The 20,479-nt window shown below is 46.0% G+C and overlaps 1 protein-coding gene across 1 annotated transcript in view; it reads right to left on the reverse strand.

Moving 5' to 3' along the window:
* Positions 1-375: 375 nt before the first annotated feature.
* ST8SIA1 (ST8 alpha-N-acetyl-neuraminide alpha-2,8-sialyltransferase 1) overlaps positions 376-20,479 on the reverse strand; it is a 109,055-nt gene continuing 88,951 nt past the window's right edge. The window contains exon 5 of the mRNA XM_054386890.1: positions 376-862. Within this exon, the coding sequence (XP_054242865.1) occupies positions 376-862 (487 nt within the window). The remainder of the gene's footprint in view (positions 863-20,479) is intronic.

The raw sequence follows: 20,479 nt of genomic DNA on the forward strand, positions 1-20,479 counted from the left end.
AATGGGTTTTTGAACAGACAGTCATATTTGGCACTGTCAGCAAAAGCTTGTGGGTGGCCCTGTGTCTCTCCGAGCCTTAATGCCCCTTTGTACATTGGTCACTTAGAAACGTCCCCTGGAAAGTTCAGCTCTGCTGCTTCCAATGTTACGTTCACAATGCTGCTGAACGGACTCGATGGAGAGATTCACTTCCCCCACCCCAGGTCCACTGTACATTAAGGATGTATTCCATTTGGCCTTCAGGTAGCATTTTTATGGTCCATGCAGATCCACAATTATTTTCCCTTTAAAAAGACTCAACGGAAAACAGAACTCTCTGTTGGAGAGTCTGGAAATTAAAAACTATTGGATCTCCCAAACTGCTTCCTAGGATCCTCAGGCAGAAGTCTGGAGTAAAGGGTCCTCACATGGTTCTAGCTGCATTCTCAGTACACCACTTTTATGAAGAAACCAGAGCTGTAGAAATTCCTCTGGCATAGCATGGAATCCAGAATCAGGCAAGACATTGTCATAGTAATGGTGGCTAATAAACTTTCCACGCAGGTCCACCGAGAAGGGCCAGAAGCCGTAAATTGTTACTTCCTCACACAGCCCGAGGGCGGCGCTGACCAGGAAGAGTCCTGTGGAAAGCCGTTTGGCATGGATACCTTTGCTCTTCCAGAACTTGCCAATGTCACGTAGGAAATTGGGGTTGGCAAAAAGGACAGCCTGCTTGGCACCAAAGTCCTCCAGGGTGTAATAGACACGCAGGGAGGGTCCCGTCCCTGTCTTCATGGAGAAGGCTGGCATGTAGATGTAGCTGTGGTTATACACCTTCACGCTGTCCACAAACGCTTTTCGAGACCACAGCAGATTCTGGAACCTGTAAAACAACCAAGGACAACAAACTGGTCACACACAGGTTCTCCCAGGCATTTCAATAGCCAGCCAGAGGTTTCTCTTCATACATGTATTTACGATCACCTGCACACCTTTCTCGAATCCAGAGAAAGTCCACACAAGCTGCTGTGGTGCTCAGCGCTAGGACAAGGAACACTGGCTACAAGCTAGAACACAGGAAGTTCCACCCCAACATGAGGAGGCACTTCTTCACTGTGAGGGTGCCAGAGCCCTGGAGCAGGCTGCCCAGAGATGCTATGGAGTCTCCTTTTCTGGAGACATTCCAAACCCACCTGGATGTGTTCCTGTATGACCTGCTCTGCCTGCTCTGGCAGGGGGGTTGGACCTGATGATCTCTGGAGGTCCTTCCCAACCTCTAACATTTTGTGATTCTAACTGTCTGATACTGCCTCTCTTGTGAAAACAGAAATCTGAGCAGACAGTTGAAAGCTATCTGGTATCTTGCTAACTGCAAAGCCCAAAATGTTTCTAATTTTACCTTCTCGAAAATCCCTGTATGAATGCTGACAGTTTTCCTGAAAATCTATTATTGTTAGTGACATATTTTTTTGTGTCCACATATTTTTTTTTCTCTCCAGACTTGCCACTTGTCCTTGTTGGATTTCATTCAGTTTCTCCCTGCCCAACTCTCCAGCCTGTCCAGGTCTGGCTGAATGGCAGCACAGCCCCAGGGGGTGTCAGCCACTCCTCCCAGTTTTGTGTCATCAGCAAGCAATCAATGAACTGTTTAGGGTAAGTGACACCACAAATGTTTAGCAACAGGCACCAAACTGTTGAGAGCTGGTGTTTAAGATGGCATGAGTAGGTTTAAAAGCAGTTAGTATTTGTAGCATGCAAGTTAAAGGAGAGAGAAATTGGCAGCTATGAGGTGGGCAGTGTGTACATACAGATTATTTCTCTACTATCACAGTCTTCTCATCTCTTGGTATAAAAAACTACATCAGGTTATGATTTGTTAAACTGGCAACAGCTACTTGGTGATGTCTCTTTTACCCCTGATGTGAGAAACAGATACTACTCCAAACCCAGTATCCTGTCAAGGATATAACCATTCCCTACCATATGCTTCTGGAACATACCAAGATGAATGAGATGTCCAGCAGGCAATCCTAGGCCATTCAAACACACAAAACCCTGCACTGATGTTTGCCCTGTCCTGATGTCTGACACTAAACAAATCAGATACTAAAGTATCCCAAATATGTACCAGGGGATGTAACTGATAGGGAGGTCTGCCAGAACCAAACACAATGCCTGAAGCACAATGCTGCTATGTAATAGAAACTCTTTGATCCTGGGGGGGTGATGGCATGAGAGGGTACCTCTATATGAGAAAGTCACCATGATTTAATCTCTATAATCTGCTTCCCCTCCAGGGTCCACACAGATTTCACACCACCACCAAACCCTCCCTGCCTGTACCACAGGAGAGTACTCAAAGGCTCCTGCATGCAGCCAAATTTACTACATCAAAAGCCACTTCTGACCAAGCCTCATATGCACTCTTTCCACTGAAGCTGGGCCGCTCCCCTGCATGTAATACCTGCTCCCAAACACCCATCCTGCCTTTGTTGCTGCCTACTCTCTCACTTGGTTTCCTACAGCTAAGGCAAATGTATCATGACTGATTTCATAGTCACACAGCAGAGGAGTCAGAACAAAAAAGGGGAGACAGCAGCACTGGATTTTTTCCCTTCTCTGGTGTAGGCAGAGAGATAGGTATAAGAGTCTATTTTTCTAATGGTTATGAAGAGATCAATTTTATGCATAGATCAATTTTATACCACTTTGCTCTTGTAAGACCTTATCTGAAGTGCTGCGTCTAGGTCTGGATCCCTCAACACAGCAAGGACATGGACCTGATGCAGCAGGTCCAGAGGAGGGTCACAAAGATCCTCAGGAGGCTGGAGCACCTCTGCTATGAGGACAGGCTGGGGGAGCTGGGGTTGTTCAGCCTGGATAAGGCTCCAGGCAGACCTAACAGTGGCCTTCCAGTACTTGAAGGAGGCTACAAGAAGGCTGCAGAGGGACTGTTTGCAAAGGCCTGCAGTGATAGGATGAGGAGCAATGGTTTGAAATGAGAGGAGATTTAGACTGGATGTTAGGAACAAGGACTGCACCATGAGGGTGGTAGAACGCTGGAACATGTTTCCCAGGGAGGTGGTTGGGGCCCAATCCCTGGAAATATTCAAGGTGAGGCTCAACAGGGCTCTGGGCAACCTGATCAAGTTGAGGATTCCCCTGCTGACTGCAGAGAGGGTTGGACTAGATGACCTTCAGAGGTCCCTTCCAACTGAGACCATTCTATGATTCTAAGGCTCTGAGCAACCAGACCTAGTGGAAGATGTTTCTGTTCACTGCATAGAGGTTGGACTAGATGACCTTTGGAGGCCCCTTCCAACCCAAACCATTCTGTGATCTCTTTGAAACAACAGCAGGATACCACACACACATACACAGATTTTAGTAGGACGTCAGATGACCTCAAAGAAGCACCAGATAAAATTTCAGCTGAAACAATTGCCAACAAAAAATACAGCCTTGACAGCACTGAAATGTCCCATGAACATCTGCCAGGCTTTTTGAAGTCTTTGTTTTGGCAGAAAACCTGACATTTGTTTTCAATATGCAATATTTGGCCTCCTGTTTTGTTGCAAGTTTCTTTCCAAATTTCCTTCAAGCACAGTTAGAATAAAGCTGTTTAGAAGAAACCTCCTGAAATCTGCCTTGGGTCTTCATTACTGTTCTGCTCTGCAGATCTGTTCCTACTGCTCAGTGCTTTTTTGCTAATGTAAACGAAACCACTGTCTTCCAAGCAAGAAATCAATTCAACCTGAACACATAAAACAAAGTAATAAAAATAATCCCTTAAGTTACTGCATTTGGCTTCCTTGTCTGTAGAAATAGCCAAGACACAGCTGAATACAGAGGGCAAATTAAGCCAAAGGTGCCCTGGGAGAAATCAATTGCCTGGCTGTACCTTCTCACATGGGCCCTCTCATCCCATTACTATCAGACTTTTAACTAAGTGTTCCCCAAAATGGGCTTTACCATCCTCTGGGGCCCCCAACACAAGACAGATATGGATCTGCTGGAGCAGGTCCAGAGGAGGCCACAAAGATATTAAGAAGACTGGAACACCTCTCCCATGAAGAAAAGCTGAAAGAAATGGGGCTGTTCAGCCTGGAGGAGACCTTAGAGCTGCATTTCAGTATCTGAAGGGGGCCTACAGGAAGGCTGGGGAGGGACTGTTTAGAAGGGCTTGGAGTGATAGGACCAGGGACAATGGTTTGAAACTGGAGCAGGGCAGATTTAGGTTGGACATCAGAAGGAAGCTCTTTACAATGACAGTGGTGAAATATTGGAATAGGCTACCCAGGGATGTGGTTGAGTCCCTGTCCCTGGAGACATTCAAGATGAGACTGGATGTGGCCCTGGGCAGCCTGATGTAGTTGGAGAAGTGTCTATGCTGACTGCAGAGGGGTTGGAGAAGATGACTTTTGAGGGTCCCTTCCAGCCCAGTGCAGTCTGTGAATCTGTGACTCCTCTTTCCCTGAGAAGCAGCAAGACAGCCTGTCAGATTATCAGGTACAAGAGTTGGGTCCATCCTATTAAACTCATTCCACTTCCATTGGGAAGCTGTGACTAAGGGGTAAAAAGAAAAAAAAAAAAACAACACAACGAACCCACCCCCCGACCCCAAGCAATCCCTACCTTAATACTTTCAATATTCACCTAGGCACTCAGAGCCTCAGTATCCAAAACCTCTTCTAATAACACTAATTGCTTATTAAATGTAGAATAAGACCATCAGCAGGCTTTTGGACTATAGCCCTCCCCATAACTTGGAACTTCCACTGTGACATGGGAGAAGCAGGTTCAAACTTCCTTTTGCAGCAAATCACAGAATACATCTGGTTGGAAGGGACCTCAAAGATCATCCAGTCCAACCCTTGACCCAGCACTCAAGGGTCAACACTAAACCATGTCCCTAAGCACCAGCTCCACACACTGTGCAAACACCTCCAGGGATGGTGACTCCACCACTGCCCTGGGCAGACCATTCCAATGTTTGAGAACCCTCTCTGGGAAGAACTATTTCCTAACATCCAGCCTGATCCTTCCCTGGTGCAGATTGAAACCATTCCTCTGGTCCTGTCACTTGTCACCAAGGAGAAGAGGCTGCCCCCTCCTTGCTCCAACCTCCCTTCAGGTAGCTGTAGAGAGCAATGAGGTCTCCCCTCAGCCTCCTCTTCTCCAGACTGAACACCCCCAGCTCCCTCAGATGCTCCTCACAGCCCAGGTGCTCCAGGCCCTTCACCAGCCTCGTTGCCCTTCTCTGGACATGCTCCAGCACCTCAGTGTCCTTCCTGTAGTGAGGGGCCCAGAACTGAACACAACACTGGAGGTGTGACCTCACCAGTGCTGAGCACAGGGAGATGATCACCTCCCTGTCCCTGCTGGCCACACTGTTTCTAACACAAGCCAGGATGCCCTTGGCTTTCTTGGCCACCTGGGCACTCTGCTGACTCATGTGCAGTTGACTGCCAACCAATACCCCCAGGTCCCTTTCTGAGTCACAGCTTTCCAGCCACACACCCCCAAGTCTGTAGCTTACCATGAGGGTGTTGTGACCCAGGCACAGGACCTGGCCCTTGGCCTTGTTGAACTTCATACAATGAGCCTTGGCCCTTTGCTCTCACCTGTCCAGATCCCACTGTAAATCTTCCCTGCCCTCTAGGAGATCAACACAGCCACCCAGCTTGGTGTCATCTGCAAACCTACTGAGGGTGCCTCAATCCCCTCATCCAGATCAAGGGGAACTTGAGCACACAGCTTGATGCTGAGGGGAAGGCAGAGACAGGTCCTCTGCCACTCCTGGAAGACAGTTTCACCATGTCCTTTCCCATTTAGGGCTACTTAACCAATCTCACTTCAGATGGCGAATAGATGCAGTTCTAAAACTGCATTCTCCATCAAATTTGCCATTCACAGAAAAGCACTGCACAGCTCTAAGAGAAACACATTAAAACTGTTCAGACACAGTCACAGAGGGCCAGGGACTGTCTCTGAATATTCATTTGCTATCATTGCCATGCTGCGTTTCATTTCTTCTAGATGAATCTCCCCAGTTGCCTTGAAGTAAGGAGAAGAGAGCAGCACTGCCATGGGAAGGACTTCACACAGCAAGGACAGCGTTCATCATGCAAACTGTCCTTCAGGAGCATCATCACCCCCTGCACCCCATTCAAATGATCTCAGTGTCAGGAGGCATCATGCCCAGCTCAGCAGATGGATATTATACAGGTGGCCAGAAGCCCATGCAGAAACACAAAACATGACAATTACAGCTGCCCTGATGGCCTAACACAGCCCCAAAGCTGCTGCCCATCTTGTGCTCCTCAGGAGAGGAGAGATTAGAAGCAAATGAAATTTTCTGTTCCCTGGTTGCAATAATAAGAGCCCTGTCCTGCTTTCTGACATTTCACAGGCTGGGGGCAAATGCCTTGTGTCAACAAGCTTCTGGAAATGGTACTGGAAGCTCAACTGTATTTTTCTTTAACTCACAAACCAGACAGGGAGTACTGTAGGCAACCCCATTCCAGTGGTGGCCTTGAGGGTACTACAATGCCTTTGTTTCAGCAGGCACAGAAGAGACTATTCCATGTTTAACAGATCAGAAGGACTATTCCTCTGCAGCTGAGCACCTCTGTAGTGCATGTGTGAGCTTGACAATATGGGTTATTTTCCTGCTTATATTGGCATGGACACCACCAGCCTGGTGCAAACCTCACATCCAGTTGGGCACAAACACCTTTCACAGAATCACAGAAAGTTAGGGGTTGGCAGGGACCTCGAAAGATCATCCAGTCCAGTTTCAACCATCCCGTCCTGCCAGAGCAGGCTCACCTAGAGGTCACACAGGAACACATCCAGGCAGCCTTGGAATGTCTCCAGAGAAGGAGACTCCACAACCTCTCTGGGCAGCCTGTTCCAGTGTTCTGTCACTCATTCCTTCTTTCCCCATTCTCAACCTTGTCCAGCTTTTTTAAATGAAGAGCTGCTGGTTCCTAGTTAGTGCTCACCTCTGACATGCTTTGAACATTTGGTACTTTCAAGGGCATAGCCAGAAGCTGTGAGGTACCTCCCCACTCACCTGGCTTCAAAAGAAATGCACTGAATGATCCAGCCCCTTGTGCAAATGTGCATCTCAGGCAACATTCTTTCCCCAGCTCAGCTCTGAGCTGAACTGTTTTCAGGGTTGTCTTCTGACCTTCTGCAGTCAAGCTCACAGAAATGCACGGCAGGTTGTCAGCACTTGGATAAATCTGGATCTGGAATCTCCTGAGCCCTGAGCAGCACCTGAAGAGTACATGAGTTGCTCAGTAATTTGCAGTAATGAGTCCCAGCAGTTTGACAGCAGCTCAGAAGAGATGCTGATGCCTGTCAAGGCTGGTAAAACAGACCACTGCACCTTTAGTTTGGGCACTTCTGCTACTTTCATTTCTGGACAGGAAGCAAATAAAATCCTCAGCAGCATATTTTTGCTGTCAGGTTGATATAACAGATTGACCTAAAAAGGCACAATTTCGAATAGGCACAGATAACAGAGAAATAACTTCCCTGGTACTAGAGTTCCCTCAAATGCTCTGCTTTACTTTTCCAGAGAGGAAGATGCATTCAAGACAAAACTGCCCCAGTACATTGCCATGACACTACAGTCAAAGCCACGAGAACACTAAATGGTTTGGGTTTTGTTTTTAATGTTCTTATTGATGTTATTTAGTAGATATTCAGAGACAGGACTGCTGGCTGGTACTGAAGATGACTTTCAGTAACCACAAGGAATTTGCTGCAGTGACATTGAGCTAACCTACTTGCAGATAATGGTGGCAGTATTTTCTTGCATCTTGGCTTCCTTCTTATCTCCCCTGAGAGTCACTATCTCATGCTGGTGATGGTATCTCAGTCACTTACTGTGCTGGCATCTGCAAAGTCACAAGCTGAGCACTCTGCATTAATTGCAAGTTGACTTACCAGTGAATTAAAATCAAATCAAACTGAGTAGAGTGGAAGAGCTCAGATGCCAAAGGAATAGTGTGTTATTTTAAAATTTAGACAAATACAACTCAAGGAAACAGAGCAGAAGGCACATAAAGACTTAGTAATTTGATGTCAGCATTAGCCAAGAATGATTTAGCAGCTTGCTGCAGCTGTTGGAGTATGCTTGCAGCTGGGGTCACAACAAGCCAGCTTGCAACCACACATCTGAACCTCTGCTGCTGTGACAGAGGAGTTTTACTTCATTCCTTCCTCAGAGTACTTTTATGCTTTCAAATAGGGATGCCTCCTGAATGCCCTGTGTTCTCACTCATGTCATGAACTTCATTATCTGCCCCTTCAGGGCTTGTGCAGACAACCTGAGACACAGACTGTGTCTCAGTTAACAGCACACTGGTTTCCATATGCTCATTCTCCAAACAGGCACTGGTAGCATGCCTTAGTTACAAGGAGTCAGAAAGCAGCACTTAGGAGTACAATAAACTGAGCCCCTTTCTTCTTTTACCCCAGCTTCCCTAACTGTACAAGCCACTGTCTACTTAGCCTAAGGACAGCTACCTAAGATTCAATTACAACTCCAATAAAGTCAATGGCAAAACCAACTCTGATCTCACTGTAAGTATGCTCAGAACATCAGGGAAAAAATTCAGGCTCAATAATCTTCAGAGTGTTTAGAGAAGGTATGATTTAACATGATCAGTCACAAAAGGTTGATCATTAAATCACTAAAATCACAGATGCTGAATGTTCTTCCTCAGTGCAGGAGGGTTTTACTCCTGGGATGGCTCCCCAGTGCTCTGAGTCATCTAATTGCAAACAGCTTCAGCATGAGATCCACTGCAGGTCCCTTCACATGCACCTGGTCACCCAGATGAGAGCTCATGGCATGGATGCAATGATGCTATTCCCATCTTTCCCTTTCTCTCTTCCCTCCTCCCTTACTGCCTGGCTGCCTTTATGGATCCAAATACTGTGAATCTCTCAGAGACACTTGCTCCTCTTGGAGTAGGGCTGACTCCCAAACTCACTTCATACCATCCCACTGGCACAGCCTGCAGCAGCCTGCTGAGACCCTGCGCTACCTCGTCTTGCTTAGGGACAGGGGCTTCAAAGAGCCTGAGCTTTCCTCTCATCTCCAGTCCCAAAGATCAAAGACAAATTAACCTCATTCTCATTTCTAGACACCTTTTCAATGGATTTTTGCAGGTCAGGGATTCCAGCTACTCCTCTGGCTGTTTCCATCATCAGCTTCAAAGATCCAAAAGCGAGGCAGCAGACTCATTCCACACTGACTGTAGACTCCATCTTCCTCCACCAGCCTGTTTCTTAATGACACATTCCCCTTAGCACATGACCTTCAAACTAAATTTGAAGCACTCAGAAGGAGATTGCAGAGGTAGGCTCTAATCCCCATGAAAAGGTAGATTCCTTTTATGACTGAAGTCAGTGTTAATTGGGGTTTGTTGGGTTGTTTTAAACCTCCACCCATTACTGCTCTCACACTAGCACCCTGGGAATACTATATATAGTGCCAAGGGAAAGCTGACTCTCTGTTTTTCAATGGAACACAGAGCCATCCTCTCCACCAAAGCCATGAAACATTAAAATCAGTGCTCACTGGTATTTTGGGACTGTGTATGATCCTTATTCTGCCAACTCAAATTAGAACATCCTTTTAATAGCTCCTCTTTCCAAAATCAGCAGAGCTAACCATCAATCCTTTCTGTTATCTGACAGCTTGAATCTTAGCTTTCAAAAGATGAGCTCTTCATCTTATTTTGACTCTTTGAAGATTGTGGTTGCTAAAGTCACACACAAGTGGAAATATTATAAAAGGATGGGCAGAACAGCATGGCTGCAAACTACCTACAATGTCAAAATGGAATTGCTGCCTAATATTTCTAAATCTTCTGAATCCTTTATAGCTTCTACAGCTGAAAGTCTGGAGTAGTGGAACATTGGAACAGGTTGCCCAGGGTGGGAGTTAAGGCCCCATCCCTGGAGATATTCAAGGTCAAGCTTGACAAGGCTCTGGGCAACCTGATCTAGTGGAGGCTGTCCCTGCTATGGCAGAGGTGGTTGGATTAGAGGACCTGTAGAGGTCCCTTCCAACCCAAACCATTCTATGATTCTAGGATGAGAAAACAAAGAACCAATGAAATCATTTAGAAAAACAAAATCAACCAACCACACAAATAAAAAACAGAAACCCCACACAGGCACACAAAACCCAACCAACCAAACAAAAAGACCACTAACCACACCACCAACCAACCCACCCCACACAAACCCAACACAGAACTAAGTCTGGTATCTTTAGCAATGAACTTCACTGGACTGCACGCCAGAATGAGCCTGGGAGAAGCAACATGACCAGACCTCACATTTTTTCAGATTTCAGGGGGAAAACAATTGCCACAGAGCTCAGATATAGGCTTCAGGAGATTTACTTTCGACTAACATGGGTTCCCTGTGCCTTTGGAACAACATCCAAGCAGGAACAGAACAGTGCAGTATCTCCTGCACATCTAGGTCCTCGACTCAACTACTGTGCGGATGGGAGGGCTCTGTAGCTCACTGCCCACAATAGCACTACAGCAAACACAAAGCTACTAACATTATGTTTTCCTGCCTGCTCATGCTGGCCTTACATGCTCTGTAACCCAAATATAAACCATACCAAATTATTGCAGCCCTGAATTCATGGCTGAGAACGCTTTTGCTAAGTCTTTTGGGTTTTCTCTTTAGCATCATGACATCCTTCACATGCTAATAATTTGAAAATGTCAGTGAAGATGACATTCAACCAGATCTTTTCCTCCAGTCTCTTCAGAGCACACAGTTCTCTTTCCAAAGACAACTGGATAAAGAGGAAACAGTAATGTTTGAACTGAATGTGTTTTAGAATAGAATCATAGAATCAGTCAGGGTTGGAAGGGACCACAAGGATCATCCAGTTCCAACCCCCCTGCCATGGGCAGGGACACCTCACACTAGATCAAGCTGGCCAGAGCCTCATCCAGCCTGGCCTTAAACACCTCCAGGGATGGGGCCTCAACCACCTCCCTGGACAACCCATTCCAGGCTCTCACCACTCTCATGGGGAAGAACTTCTTCCTCATGTCTAGCCTGTATCTCCCTACTTCCAGCTTTGTTCCATTCCCCCTAGTCCTATCACTACCTGATAGCCTAAAAAAGTCCCTCCTCAGCTTTCTTGCAGGCCCCCTTCAGATACTGGAAAACCAGAATAAGGTCACCTTGGAGCCTTCTCTTCTCCAGACTGAACAGCCCCAACTCCTTCAGTCTGTCCTCACAGGAGAGGTGCTCCAGACCTCTGATCATCCTGGTGGCCCTTCTCTGGACACCTTCCAGCATGTCCAGATCCCTCTTGTAACAGGGGCTCCAGAACTGGATGCAGTACTCCAGGTGGGGTCTCACCTGAGCTGAGCAGAGGGGGAGAATCAACTCCCTTGACCTGCTGGCCACACTTCTCTTGATGCAGCCCAGGCTCTGGTTGCCTTTCTGGGCTGCAAGTGCACATTGACAGCTCCTGTTGAGCTTCTCATCCACCAGCACCCCCAAGTCCCTCTCCTCAGGGCTGCTCTCCAGCCAGCCACTGCCCAGCCTGGATTTGTGCTTGGGATTGCCTCGACCCAGATGCAGGACCCTGTACTTGGTCTTGTTGAACCTCATGAGGTTGGCTTGTGCCCACCTCTCCAGCCTGTCAAGGTCCCTCTGGATGGATCCCTTCCCTCCAGCCTGTCTGCTGCACCACACAGCTTGGTGTCAGCAGCAAACTTGCTGAGGGTGCACTCAATGCTTTTCTTATTAAAGATGCTCTGTGCTACAAATAGAGAAATTACTTTTAAAAGTAGATGCTTTACCAGGTATTATGGCCACAACTGGCTCTTTTCAAAGTATATGAGCACCTTTTTTTACATCACAGCCCATGTATCACTGGAGATCTCTGAGGCCACACCACATGGACTGCAGCTGAAGTGCAGCTCCTTATAAAACAGCACTGTCGACTGAAAGCTTGGTAACAAAATCAGTTTTTCAGAGCCCATAGGAGTATGTGCTCTTATTCGGCTCAAGCTGTTGCTGGAAGGAGGATGTAACATTAGGTTTTCATTCCTCTATTTGGTCCTTTTTGGAAACTTTCTCTGCCTGCCACATCGATACAATAATGAGCCAGAGCGTCAATAAATTCCATTTCCTTGGGAAGCAACTTCAGATTCAGGCAGAGAATTTTTCTCTATTTCCATTAATCTCCCTTTTCTTTGCCTTCTAGTAACATTAGCTTCCTTTTACCTTTCCTTAAGGCTTGATAGATGCTCCTAACACAGTACTTCCAGTATGGTACCCTAAGGAGAGTTCACTGTTTTGAGCAGGTCATCCAGACATGTTTTCCAAGGTGCATGGTGTTTAATGCTGAGAATGCCACTTAAACTTCTTGGCAACATGATTAAATGGCCAAGATTTCTCAACTTTTAGTACAGTCTGTACTCAATTTAGATTGCCATAGCCATAACACTCTCAAACAAACAAAAAAATACGTACAGAGAGCTGAAATATGTTGGAGCTTTTGCTAATCTCTTCAACTGTTCCCTGTGAAAGCACTCAAGTTTCTTCACCTTATATCCTGCATTAGCTTCATTCAAAGGAGATATAGTAAAGTAAAAAAACAAACAAACAAACAAACAAAAGTTTTACAAGATTCCTCTGTTCTGAATATACCTTGAGAAGGAGTAGAAATAGAGAATCACAGAATCATTAAGGTTGGAAAAGACATTTAAGATCATCAAGTTCAACCATAACCCAACTACCATGACCACTAAACTATATCCTGAATTACCACATCTACAGCTTCTTGAACACCTCCAGGGATGGTGACTCCACCACCTCCCTGGGCAGCCTGTTCCAACCCCTCACCACTCTCTCAGTGAAGAAGTTTTTCCTAATGTCAAATCTAAACCTCCCTTGGGACAACCCAAACGCATTTCCTCTCATCCTGTGGCTGGTTACTTGGGAGAAGAGACCAACATCAGCCTCACTCCAACCTCCATTCAGGTAGCTGTAGAGAGCAATAAGGTTTCCCCTTAGCCTTCTCTTCTCCAGACTAAACAACCCCAGCTCTCTCAGATGGTCCTTGCAGGACACTCTCCAAACCCCTCACCAGCCTCACTGCTCTTCTATGAACATACTCCAGCCTCTCAATGTCTTTCCTCTCCTGTGGTGTCCAGAACTGAACCCAGCACTCAAGCTGTGGCCTCACCAGGGCTGAGTACAGGAGCACCATCACTGCCCTACTCCTGCTGGACACACTGGTTTTGACCCAGGCCAGGATGCCTTTGGCCTTCTTGGCCACCTGGGCACACTGCTGGCTCCTGTTCAGCTGTCCACCAGCAACCCCAGATCCTTTTCCTCCAGGCTGCTTTCCAGCCACTCTGCCCCAAGCCTGTAGAGTTGCTTGGGGTTGTTGTGCCCAAAATGCAGGACCCAGTACTTGGTCTTGTTAAACCTCATTGTGTTGACCTCAGCCCATGCATTGAACCTGTGCAGATCTCTCTGCAGAGCCTTCCTACCCTTGAGCAGGACAGCAGGAAAACTACTGCTAGATTTAGTGTTGTCTGCAAACCTGCTTTAAATTGCCACAATTCCCCTGCTTTTTATCACATAATTAGGTCAGTCTTAATGGTATGCCAGGCTCTGTGGTACAAGTTTCAGAACCCACCAGTACACTGAATTAGTCAAGAAGCACAACTGAAGTACTGCATCCAGTTCTGGAGCCCCTATTACAAGAGGGATCTGGACATGCTGGAAGGTGTCCAGAGAAGGGACACCAGGATGATCAGAGGGCTGGAGCACCTCTGCTATGAGGACAGACTGAAAGAGTTGGGGCTGTTCAGTCTGGAGAAGAGAAGGCTCCGAGGTGACCTTATTCTGGTTTTCCAGTATCTGAAGGGGGCTACAAGAAAGCTGGGGAGGGACTTTTTAGGCTATCAGGTAGTGATAGGACTAGGGGTAAGGAACAAAGATGGAAGTAGGGAGATTCAGGCTGGACATGAAGAAGTTCTTCACCGTGAGAGTGGTGAGAGCCTGGAATGGGTTGTCCAGGGAGGTGGTTGGGGCCCCATCCCTGGAGGTGTTTAAGGCCAGGCTGGATGAGGCTCTGGCCAGCTTGATCTAGTGTGAGGTGTCCCTGCCCATGGCAGGGGGGTTGGAACTGGATGATCCTTGTGGTCCCTTCCAACCCTGACTGATTCTATGATTCTATAATGGTATTATCTGGATACAAAAGGCTCTGGAGATGATTCACGGGGCATAACCATTTGCATTCCTGAACCTTGGATGTTTAATGTACCAGGAGAAATTGAGGATGGTAGCAACTATGCTGGAGCATGAAGTGAGTCAAAAAACTACATAAGCACACTGCTCAGATGCTCTGGCAGAAACGTTCTGTGTGTTCTGTTCCAGCAGCCATTCCCAGCTTCATTTCCAGCTTAATGGACCTAGGAGCATGGAGTCAAAAGCACCAACAATTTGCAGGAGAGCATACCAGTATGCCTAATGAAATTTCTTCCAGAAAGCCAGCTGGCAGAAATTTTTTCAGCCAACACACACCAGCTAGTTCTCTGGTTTATTTTTCTCAGCATCATTCTCTGCAGTGCCCAGTGCTGGAGTACTAGGTTCACAAAGGGCAGATACATGACCTAGCTCAGCTACAGTATAGCAACCACCAGATCTCTTGGGATAGCCCAGCAGCAGCATCCTTTTCAGTACAATCTCACTTCAAATGCTTGGGAACAACTCCTTTGCATGTAGCAACACCTACAAATTTCCCCAGCAGACAGGGAAGCAAAGGCACTGGAACAAAGGACTCGAGGGATCACCAAGGTTTAGGGTTTCTGCTCTGGTTGAGTTAGGGATCTGCTGCAGATGTTCTGGAAAAGCTGAAATGTTAGAAAGGAAGCTAAGGAGGAATGAGGAAGACAAAATGACTGCTGGGATCTGTGAAGTGTCAGCACTGTAAGAGATGCTGACTACAGAAGGCTCTTTAGGAGCTTCCAGCAGCCCTGAAATGTGTCACAAACTTAGAATCATAGAACATTTTGGGTTGGAAGGGATCTCCAAAGGTCATCTAGTCCAAACCCCCTGCAGTCAGCAGAGACATCCTCCACTAGATCAGCTTGATCAGAGCCTTGTCAAGTCTCACCTTGAATATTTCCAGGGATGGGGCCTCAACTCCCTCCTTGGGCAACCTGTTCCAGTGTTCTACCACACTCATGGTGTAGAACTTGTTCCCAACATCCAATCTAAATCTCCTCTTATTTCAAACCATTGTCCCTTGTCCTATCCCTGCAGGCCTTTGCAAACAGTCCCTCTGCAGCCTTCTTGTAGCTCCCTTCAGCTACTGGAAGGCTGCAATTAGGTTTACCTGAAGCCTTCTCTTCTCCAGGCTGAAAAACCTCAGCCTCCTCAGTCTGTCCTCACAGCAGAGGTGCTCCAGCCTCCTGACCATTTTTGCGGTGCTCCTGTGGACCCACTCCATCAGGTCCATGTCCTTCCTGTGTTGAGGGCTGCACAACTAGACACAGCACTCCAGAGGAGGTCTTACCAGAGAGAAGTATCAGAATCACCTCTCTCACCCTGCTGGCCATTCTTCTTTTGATGCAGCCAGGAAATCCTGAAGTGTCAGCAGTGCAAGAGATGCTGACTTCAGAAAGCTCTTTAGGAACTTCCAGCAGCCCTGAAACGTGTCACAATGTCCTCTAGCTGACATAAAACCTGTGACTAAGAATGAAATGCTACAAATGCCAGATGCAGAAGAAAATCAAGACAAATAAAACCAGAAGAAATCAGGGATGCCACTGGTGTCCTCTTGCCTACTAAAAAAAGCTCACAGATGATCTTAAAAAAACATTTGTGGCTTCAACTGTAAAAGTCTATGAGCAGACACACAACTGACATGGAGAAAAAAACTTCTTGCTCAGCCCAGATGCACAAATCAGTTTTTCCCAACTCTGTCTTTAAAACATTTCTCCTTTCCAGTTCAGGACAGCCAAGCTGCAGCTCTCAAATCCCACCCAACATGGTTCCAGTCTCAGTGGTTTCAGTTGGTAAGTCTCAATGGTTCAGACCTGCACAAAGACACAGGCAGCTTAGTGCAGCCATACTATCTTCAATGTCAAAGCCTTCTTCTAAAAGTTCTCCTCCTGAGAGAACACCAAGAACTTGTGCAAGCCTCCTTTTTCAGGAGAACAGTTTTGTACAACCATACTTTACCACTGCGGGGCACACTGTGCTGGAATAGTGCTGAGGAACTTACTGTCTCTGTTAAAGGAAAGAAAAAGGCCTCCAAGGCAGCAGAAGAGCTAGATCCTTGATTGATCACATAGCTTCATGATTCTGGCTCATCCTTTGGCTCTGGTCCAGGTGCTCCAGCCAGTTCTCTCCAAGACACATACACTACTGGAACTCAGTTAATGTCCTCACAAGCCAGCCTGAGCTGTGTGGGATTGGAGCCATAGCTTGGTCTCCTGCTCTCTCTATTTACCACTGTAGCTGCATTTCTGCTGCACATCAGTAAGGCATAGTCTAAGAGTAGGCAAATGTAGTGCAGGAGAGATGAGGAAGAAATCACATGTTGCCATTCTGAGGGCAGCTGAGGGGTGACCTCATTCACGTTTATAAAGATGTGAAGGGCAGTGTCAGGAGCACAGAGCCAGGCTCTGCTCAGGGATGTCCAGTGATAGAACAAGGGGCAATGGGTGCAAGCTGCAGCAGAGGAGGTTCCAGGTGAAAACAAGGAAATACTCTTTCACTGTAAGGGTACCAGAGCCCTGGAGCAGACTGCCCAGAGAAGTTGTGGAGTCTCCTTCTCTGGAGACATTGCAAACCCACCTGGATTCATTCCTGTGTGACCTACTCCAGGTGATCCTGCTCTGGCAGGGGGGTTAGACTGGATGATCTCTGGCGGTTCCTTCCAACCTCTAACATTCTGTGATTGCCACAAGCTGTCTCTGGAACTACAACTGGGAGCTCAGGGCAGCACATGGAAGCAGCCAGCAGACCTCTCTTTAGGCTTTGTAGCTTTACCACAAAAACAATGAGAGGAAATGGCCTCAAGTTGTGCCAGGGGAGGTTTAGATTGGATATTAGGAAGAATTTCCTTACTGAAAGATTGGTCAAGGACTGGAACAGGCTCCTCAGGGAGATGGGGAAGTCACCATCCCTGGAGGTTTTCAAAACAGACGTAGACATAGTATTTTGGGACATGGTTTAGTTGGCATGGTGGTGTTGGGTTGACACTTGGACTCAATGATCTTAAAAGTCTTTTCCAACCAAAACAATTCTATGATTCTGTTACTAGAGAGGAACAATCAGTGTGGGTCCATACAAGTCAGTCTGGGATGTTAGAAGGGAATTAAAAGCAAAGCCCTGAACAGTTTGCTGCTGTAGTCCCCACATTGGTCAAAGGCTTCTGATCACACAGGAGTACAGCAGACATGAGCTTACTGAGCTGAGTCTGCCAAGGGCATTGCTTTACTTTCCTGCCAGGTTCACATCTGAAACTGGGAGTGAACTTCATGCTCCAGATAGTGCCTGCTGGGAAAAGAAAAGCAGGGCAAGGTCACCAAAGCCTGGGAAGGAGCAGAGCCCTGGTGGTGCTAGGCTCTATCAAGCTGTTATCTCAGGGAGGAAGGATCCCAGGAAGGACTCTAAGTGCCTCCCTTTGAAGGATCACAGCAATCTATTCACCACTCTTGCAGGAGGGGACAGAGTATTGTATAATTACCCTTTATAGCACAATCTGTGCACTGTCAACGGTTTTTTACTTTATTTATTACGCTGAGTGTGGAGCTAGAAGCTTTCACATGCTTTCAACTTCCATATGCTTAAAATCTCTCACTTCAAATATCCTGCTTGTCATCTTCCTGAATTTCATTTTCCTTGGGACAGTCCCTGCAAGATTTGAGCAGCCACCTTCTGATTTGGTATCCTGAATCATGAAATAAAGGCTCAACTTCCACAAGAATATTCTGGAACTTCACAGCATGCATATTTTCTGATACAAACGAGACAGATTAGCAGCCCATGCCCTTCACAGGAAAAACCTCCCTGAAAAAAAAAAAATCCATGTTTGGAAATCAATGATGATAAAGAATAAAATTCTAGGATAACAATACTCAACCACACCACCTCGCAGTTTTAAAAGTTATGTTACCAGCTTGAAACTTCTAAATCACAGGATGGCTCAGGTTGGAAGGGGCCTCAGAGATCATCTACTCCAACCTCCCTGCCATGGGCAGGGACACCTCTCAACTAAACTTGGCTGCTTAAGGCTGCATCCAGCCTGGCCTTGAACACCCCTATGGAGGAGCCATCCACAACCTCCCTGGGCAGCCTATTCCAGAGTCTCACCACCCTCATACTGAAGAACTTCTTCCTGAGTTCCAGTCTAAATCAACTCTCCCTCAGCATAAAACCATTCTCTCTTGTCCTGTTGCTAGACACCCTCTTAAAAAGGGTCCTCCAGCCTTCCTATAGGATCCCTTCAGGTATTGGAAGGCAGCTCTAAGCTCCTCCTGGAGTCTTCTCTAGGTCAAACAACCCCAGGTCCCTCAGCCTATCTTCACAGCAGTGGTAAATATACAACATATTTTAAATAAAGCAAACAACATTCAAAAAATCATTTGTCTTAGAATGCTTCCTATTTGCATTTCTCTATCATTAGGTTGGAGCATTCACAGCTAAACTCCAACTCACCATAAATCAGGTACAGAAGAATAGCTTCTTAGAACCATAATGAAAGAAGTTACTTTCCCATTTTCCTTCCACAAATTCTCATATTTCAGTGGCATAAAACTTTCAAGCATCTGCACTGCTCTTTGTGTGGTTGATGGAAGATTAGTGACTGATGATGGAAGATTAGTGACTGTGGTTAATGAAGCACACATTAGCTAAAAATCAATTAAAGCTGAAGAAAGAATTTTGCTGAGGGTTTTCCAGCTAGCACACATGGAAAATTCTCCCTGTGACCCACATGCCAGCAACTGGCTACAGAACTAAATAGAAACTGTTCTGGTTTTCCACCTCCCTCTATTCTCAGAGTCACTTGAAACTGCTATTATTTTTTAATTACTACTGAAATAAAATGGGTAGATCAAAATTCTACTTTTAATTCATTCTGAGGCAATTTGTCCCTCCATGAGAACTGCATTTCTCTCTGCCCCGTTAAATTGTACTACAGCTACTGACAGCCTGATTTGCTCCATCCTGTTTTATCTGTCAGAAGTACCATTTGGTTCTCTCTCAGCACAATGACAGCCTTTGGCAGGTTTCCCATTTCTCATCCAACAAACCAGCTATTGTGGAAAAACGATGGAACTGAAACAAAAAATTCCAGTGGATCAGCTTTAACCTACCAAAGTGCTCCATGTATCTTGCAAATCACTGTGCCTCCACTATTTACTCTTTCAAATTAGACATTAAAAAAGCATCAGTGCTAGAGAGAGAGAAAAAAAAAGGGAAAGAGGCAGGGAGTGGAAATTAGAGTTGTACATCTCTAACTAATTCTATTAGTTCTCTAGTTAGATCTCCAACTAATTCTGTTGAAGTTCTTGCCTGTAACACATTCCACATCAGATGGCAGAAAACTGCTATAAAAAGAAAGGTTAAAACTTCCTCAAAAAGAGAGTGATTGAACTTAGTATGAAAGCAGCCTGTGCCATTTGTCATGGCATCCAAATAAAACAGTCAGAACCAGTTGCAATCATTCAGCTTTTCCCCCAAAGCTACACATGATATAGAAACTCAGTCTTGAAGCTGGAATGTGTCTAACGTAGCTGGGCAGATTCCTATGGGAAGGAGAACTATTCCTTTCCTTTTATGGACAAGTATGTTTGCTGGTTAAAAAAAAAAAAAAGTCTAAAAACAAAAATCCAGAGAGGAATTATTTGCTTAAAAATAAAAGTTTTACCTAGAAAAGCATGAACAGAATTCATAGTTTGTTTTGGTAAGTATAAACCAGTCCCTTTATAAGGAAGGCTGGGGGGGAAGTAAGGCTTCCTGCTTTTTCTTCCTGTTAGCTTTGAGAAGCCAAGAAAGACAGGGAGTAAGATGAATTTTCTGATGTCTTACACATCATCAGCTCAGTTTCTTGGTAAGGATTGTGGCCACCTCCTCTTTGGCTGTTTCTGGGCAATTAATCTGAGTTCAGCTGAAATCCATTCTTCTTCTTGCGGAGTGCCAGAAGGGGATAAAAACAAGACTGCCAACATTGTAAAATCACTCTCCATGTGCTGGAGATTTCAGGATGCTTTCCTCAAAGGGTTTCTCAATTTCCTACTGTGATGAAGCAGTTGAAGAACCTAATGGGCAAAGACAGGAGACATGATCTGAAAGACAGGATTAAGCACTTATGAATGCCACCTGCACTGGGTACTAAATCTGAATGGATTCAGCAAGGTAGGGATACAACTGAGGATCCTGGAAGCTAGAGCTTGAGTGACAG

Source organism: Indicator indicator, chromosome 14, assembly GCF_027791375.1.
Source record: "Indicator indicator isolate 239-I01 chromosome 14, UM_Iind_1.1, whole genome shotgun sequence".
Classification (NCBI taxonomy): Eukaryota; Metazoa; Chordata; class Aves; order Piciformes; family Indicatoridae; genus Indicator; species Indicator indicator.